At 28.0% G+C, this 7,161-nt stretch overlaps 1 protein-coding gene across 1 annotated transcript in view; it reads left to right on the top strand.

The window, feature by feature from the left end:
• The first annotated feature begins 3,671 nt into the window (after positions 1–3,671).
• The window catches only part of LOC119685029 (venom acid phosphatase Acph-1-like), a 7,304-nt gene continuing 3,814 nt past the window's right edge, over positions 3,672–7,161 (top strand). The window contains exon 1 of the mRNA XM_038099205.1: positions 3,672–3,692. Coding sequence (XP_037955133.1) covers positions 3,672–3,692 — 21 coding nt within the window. The remainder of the gene's footprint in view (positions 3,693–7,161) is intronic.

Raw genomic sequence — 7,161 nt, 5'->3', positions numbered from 1 at the left:
AACTGTTTCGTTAATTTTTAGTATTATATTGACTATTATATTCGCTGTGAATATGCATTCAAAATTAAGACTAGTTACATAAAAAATTCTTAGTTTAGCGACATCTATAAATGAATAATGATAGGTAAAAGGAACATACTTCATGCATACTTTGTGCTGAGCGATTGAAATTACACAAAGCCAGGCTCTGAGAAGACTTTTCAAAGTATCATGGTACATTAGGATGAATGACCTCAAGATTGATCCCATTAAAAAATACATAAAGTGTAGAGCCCTGAAATTATTTGCGAAAATTGACAGACTTACCAAACTGCGTTATCAAATCTTAAAATGATTACAGACTCCTCGGGGAGGTATGCAGATCTGAGGTCAATTATTGCTTAAACTGATGAAGTGATAAACAATAATCCAGTCAAGGCGTAAAAAGTAGTTTTGAAAATACCTTGCGTTAAGAAAGAGTAAAAGTGCTCAAGTGCACTGGCTCAAATAGCTTCAACATAATAATAAACAGACAATATTAAGTTCTTATTTAAGTTGCATAAAACGTGAGCTATTGTAAACAGTGGCGTCGCTTAAAAAAAAATTGAGTGAGGCTAAAAGTAGGAAAATTCATTTATTTTAATTTGATTAGCAATAAAACTTTCAACAATGTAACTTGAAAGTTTACAACTGGGTTATAAAGGGGGCCTCGCAATTCTGTGTCGCCGACGTGCAGAGTTGGTTTAGCTCCGCCACTGATTGTAAATGAGTTCAAAACATTACTTCCACATTTTTCAAAGACCCAAATGAAGAGAACTGTTTTCGTTGATTCAAAGGTAATTCATCACAGTGAATGCTCAGTATTACTCTAGAGTTCTACAATGATTGTATTTCAGAAATCAAAGAGGGCAGAATATCGCGGATTAGGCAGTTGTTTTTATTGCACGATAAGGCTATCATGGTATCTAAATTTTTTACAAAAAAAGGCATTATTCCTGTGGATCACTCATTGTATTTAGCTCAAAAGATATTATGCGATTTTTCGCAGTTAACCAAACTGGAACTGATGGTGAAAAGAAATAAGTGAATTCCATCATGGTACTTTCAAAGGTTTCGACCGATATACTAAAAGTCATTTCGGCCGCTGAATTTTAAAGATGTTTCGAATTTGATAAAAGTTTCCAGCGCTATGTTAAGTGGAAAGAAGACTATTTCGAATATACCAGACCAAAAATAATAATAATGAAAATAGTTTATTTTTACTTCCAACGAATTGAGGATAGAGGCTAGACTATCACAAATTTTTTTCTTTTACGCTTACAAACGGATGTCATCGAAAATATTTAACAATTACCAGTGTCCGAACTATAATACTTCTAATGGTGTAACATATTTTTGTTATTATTGTATTGGTTTCATCAAAAATGAATATGTAATTGGCATTCAAAAAAATGATTTCAGAAGTTCTTACATGTTATGTTGTGAACAATCTTCATTATCTAAATTCATTTATAAATTATATATTCAATTAAATAACGATTAATAGCAAAATTAATATTATAGAAATATAGATATAAATAGATTATAGAAATAAATTTGTGTATTTATTTATTAATTACCTTTAAGATATAAAAATTTTAATGTGTATATGCAATATAGTTTAAAGAACAAGTAACCAATATGATTTCCCAAAAGTTGATAAAGATTGTTACGCCTAGTAAAATTAGATTATAAATTCAGACCAACCACTAAGCAACTCAAAAATGCCCACCTTGAAATATTTGTGTACAAAAACAATCTACTATAGAACATTTTCCTATCCATGTTCTGAAACAGTGTAATTAACAATTATATCCGCTTTTAGATTACTTCGATGGGGGGATGCCATACGATACTGTCTCAATTTTTCGTAACGCCCATTGTCATGGTTGTAGTCCTAAAACACAGTTTATCAATTTTAAAATACAAAACCATTTAATATTTATTTTATACTTTTGCATTATCTGATTAAATAAAAAATGTTCAGGTTTTTTCTAGCCATTAAAAATATTACAACTCAGCATGAATTGTAGGATACGAATTTTGAAACATTGAGATAAGGTACAAGTGTCTGTTATAGATTTAACGTTAAACTGCGATAATAGAGCAAACCGGTAGAATTGAAATTAATAATTAAACAATTATTTGTAAAGAAAATTTCTTTAAGATAATGCTGTAATTTCAGTTTATGATAAAAATTTGCAATTTGGGTCTATAAAGCAATTAAAATATTTGTAACTGTGTACCTTAGGTTTACGGAAGGTAATTGTTCTATTAATAGTTAGTATAGTAAATAATTCTTATATTTATAAAAAAGACAAAGTAAAACGTCTTAATATCGTACTTTATAAAACAATAGTTTTTAAAGAAAAACAGTGTTATGAAGAAATTCTAAGCCAGTTATTTATATGAATAGCAGAAAAGAATGCAGAAGAGAACTATATAATATATCGATAAAGAACCTTAATTTATTTTTATTTATAATAATTGTGTTATACCTTCTTTGAGTAGTTAAAGAAGAGTACATGTAAGTATAAGTATATGTATAAGTATATATATAAGTATATAGACTATACATAACTTCATATATCATTAGCTACGTATATTTAACATTGACAATATGTAATTAAAACAATATAATATAATTAACAAAATTATTTATTCTTAAAAAACAAAATTACACAAAAATAATGTATCATATTTTATTATCTATTATAGTCTGAGTTCTTCAATTTTTTTTGCAACTGAGTTTTTTTTCCCAAAAAATAACGTTTTTTCAAGAAAAGTACAGGCATTTAAAAATTCTCTTCAATTGTTGTTCTTATGATGCATAAAATATTTGTAACGTATTTTTAAGCAATTATTCTGATTTTATCAGAAAAAAAGTAACATCCTCTCCGCTTGCTGTTTGGATGTTTGGGTATGCATTAGTTTCGGTATGATTTTGGTCCATGAGTTTTGTAATTTTGTGTTATTTTTTCTTTTTCTTTACATTTTCACATTAATTTTTTATTCTGTACTTCTACCTGCTTCCAGTTGACCCTTGCACGTGTTCGGTTTGTTACAACTTTGAGCCTTACTTGAACTGAAACTGGATTGTTTATTTTGGATGCACAAAAATGGCATGAAAACCCGTCCGATCAATAGAATCTGATTTCAAAAGGGATTAAAATGCTTTGTCTGTTTTCCTAAAAGGGGAAGAATGTTATTAATTCAAAGTTATATAAAAAAATTTACGTGACTGTAAAGAGTTTTTCCTAATAAACCGATAAGTATGACTCAGCATTCCTTTTCGTAATATTTTAACATTTTTTGTTGGTTTCAGAAAAAGATAAAAATTAAAACTTATAGTTTACACAATAAAATTTAGTTTTTTTAAATATGTTGATTTGAATGAAAATCGAAAATGATTCTGAGCTCTCTTGGATCAGATCAAGTAGAGAATCGGTACAATGTGGAACCTTATCACAAGTTGGTAAACCTGCATAGCCACTGTATATTTTTAAATAATAAAAATGTTAACATATTATGTTAAATTGTAATAAAACAATACCAAAAAATGTTAATAATAAATGGTAAGATTTAAAAATTATTAATCAATCGTAGTTTATATCGTCGGCTTCAACGCAGGTCGCATCTCCAATGATACAACTATGTCGGATCTTGATCCCAAGGTACAGACATTTTTAAAGCATAATTGAGCTACATTATTCAACTTTTTTGCGAATTTTGTTTATTGCCATCAGTTGACTCTAAATCGCTTTCACGATGTGGTCAGCTTAGCTTTCATCATCAGTGGTTTTTGGAAACATCTACTGAATTAGTGAACCATATCCAGACTTTTGATGGCTACACCGAAAGGCAACATATAATTAATATTAGACACTTTCTGTTGTATATTCATAAATAACTGTTGCGCTTTCTGTGCTATATATTAAAACTAATGCATAAACTGCACCTATATGAATTAACATAACCATTGTAAAATGTTGTTTTTCAATTTCAATATCATTATTGTAGAAAACTTCATTGCATTCTTACATTACGCATTCTACCAACATATTTCAAGATTTTGCATATTATTAGATTTCATGGTTGCGTTTTAGGAGGTTAAAGTTGAAAGTAGGGTTACTCAATTTCTTCACAATATATTTCATTATATAGTGCCTATTCAGCTAGAAAAATACTACATCTAAAGCATTACACATTTCCTGAGTTAAACTACCATAACTATCATACTTTAGACCAGTGGTTCCAAATTTTTTTGACCAAAGACCACTATGATATTGTTGTTTTTAATAACACCACAATATTTAATAATAATAAAATTTATGATTATTTTAATATTATTTATGCACCTCTAGTACAATGTATAATGAATTATATAAGTGCATAGGTATATTACGTAGGCTATAAAATAGGTATATAATTACTTAGAAAGTTTTTGTGTTTATTTCATAGTAATTGAGGTCTCAGTGGACAAACTACAAGATATTTATTCATATCTGTTAAATTAAATTCACGGATCATTTTTAACCATCTCTCGGACCATTTGTTGGGAACCACTGGTTCAGAGTTTAATTGTTTTGCAGAAACTCTCTTTAAGAACAATTTCAAAGATAAACTTCTATATTATCCCCAAATAAGTGCTATTTTTGAGTATTGGAGAGACATATTATGTCACCTATTAATAAATTAATAGCAATTGGTTTTACTAATGGAAAATTGATGTTGATAAATTATAACTAATAAATTTTAGTTAATTACTAAACCCTATCATATCAAAACATAAGAAAATTGAAGAAAAAGAAAATCGAAATGAGGTGTCATAAATTTAGAGATTATACTATTCTGATTTTCCATCATTCATCATCTCCGAACTTAAGGCTAAATAACTTATATGTACAACAAACATCGTTTACCATATTTATTATCAGCAGTATTGAAAACAAAAATTAAAAAACGAATTAATCTGGAACATAAGGAAATAATCATCCAGGTGTGTGAAAACTTAATATTTTCCACCCACATTTAAATGAAAATCTAGGCCACAAATCGGCCAAGAATCAATTTTAAACCGGAATTACTGATTTTTCTAGTGGAGTTAATGGAGTGAATTTTTTAAGTTCCTAAGTCGAACTAATGTTAAACCGTAATTTTTGATCTTTCATATGTATTTCATGTTGTGAATTCTGACTTTACAAGTCGGTTCTAAGCCGATCCTGTTTTAAACTGGAATATCAAGTCTTTCTAGTGAAAATCATAGCCTGAATGCTGACAGTGCAAATTTGGAAATATAGTTCAAGATAAACTAAACCGATTTTTCAATTGAACGAAAGTTTTTGCCTGAAGCAAAAAATTAAAGGCGTTCTGTTTTTTATAATTCTATAAATGCATATATATATTATATTAACATTACACAGACAGATTTAAAAAAGTATTTAAATAGGTATAATATCGTCAAACCGGATTTCTCGCAGTCCGCATAAAATTAGAAAATAAAATTTTAGCATTCTGTATAAATATAAGGTATAAGGTATATTGATGTGGACCACCGATTCGTAATTCAGATCATTTGCTGTAAAGATGTTAGCTTGATAGTCTAATGATCCGAATTGGCCCTAATTTTAATGGATCCGGATCAGCGGAGTACTACTGTTTATAGTTTATTTCTTTAGAGGTTAATTGTTACTATTATATAAAGTACAGTGCCTAATAAACTTAGTTATTTTCTCAAACTGACAGATTCCAAATAAAAATATAAAAAAAAAAATAAAAATTAAAAAGATAAACAGATAAAAGTTCAATTGCAAGTAAGTTTTTCAAAAATTAAATTAAAATTTAGTAAAATTGAGTTCCTTGTTATATATTTTTCATAAATTAAATTTTTTTTAACTTGATGTAATGTAGATATATTCTACTCTATACTTTAGAGTCCTTAAATCATTTCTCTAATTATTCCAAATTTTTACGAAAAATTAAAAACCTAAGATAGTATAGTATATATATATATATACGTATATAAACATATATGTATATACTTTAAAGAAAAAATAAAAGATTATATTTCCACTAATTTCCATTTAATTAAAGCATATGAGCTCTTTAAGATAAAAAATCGTTTCGAGTGTGCCTAATTGTATCTTAATTATGACTTCCAAAGTATTCCTCTTAAATTCTTTGTATATTTAAGATATTTTGTAAAATAGGAAATTGATAGTTTTTTCAAATGACAACATGTTGTTGAAAATTCAAACTAAAGAAGACTGATTAGAATGCTTGTTTATCTTAAATAGAAACTCATTAAATAATCAAACTCTTGAATTAAAATTAAACAGCTCACAAATGAATTCGTTCCAAAACAAACCTCGAAATAAAATTAGTTTTAAATTATAGTTGTTTAAGGTTAAAATTATCCATTGACGGAAAATATATTTAATGTGGTATCCTTAAATCCATTTTTATCTAATTTCAGTGTTGATGGGATAAAAACATCATCCTTTTTTATTGTTAACTGGCGCTTCCTTTTATGTGCGCTCAATTCCTGTCTGTGCATTTGACACGAATAATGCATTAAATAATAATTTTCGGGTTAATATGTTGCCTTTAAAAAAGGATACTGTAAGGATTGAAAGATAGAATGTCGGCTTATATTTGATCCCTATTTTAATTGCTGAAGTCCTTAGGAATTATATTGAGTTTTAATAAAACAGAAGCGGTGCATATTTGACTTACTCTAAATTTGTGCATTGATGTATAGATGATATATATATACTGATAATATATGTATTTATTAAATATATATACATTCATATATACATTTGTTTGTTATACTTAAGAATTAGTGACAATTATAAAAATTTTCATAAAATCATGAGTACATTAATGTATTTTTTAATTTCTGTTTAATGGTTGAAGAGAAATTAATTTTTATTATTATTTATTCTTGATTCAAAGAAATTCGTATAGCACTTACAAGGTAGGTTAGAGTGGCGGCCAAATTGAGCACAAATAATGGCCCGCTGTGGTGCCACAGGAATAGCATTGGTTCGTACATAGACAAGGTGATCAGTATACGACCAACGCCGAAAAAGGCAATGACTACCCCATTTAGCTGAAAGTAAACCAACCTGACAGTTCTAT

The sequence above is a fragment of the Teleopsis dalmanni genome, chromosome 1, assembly GCF_002237135.1.
Source record: "Teleopsis dalmanni isolate 2A chromosome 1, ASM223713v2, whole genome shotgun sequence".
Classification (NCBI taxonomy): Eukaryota; Metazoa; Arthropoda; class Insecta; order Diptera; family Diopsidae; genus Teleopsis; species Teleopsis dalmanni.
This window is presented reverse-complemented; position numbering and strand designations above follow the sequence as displayed.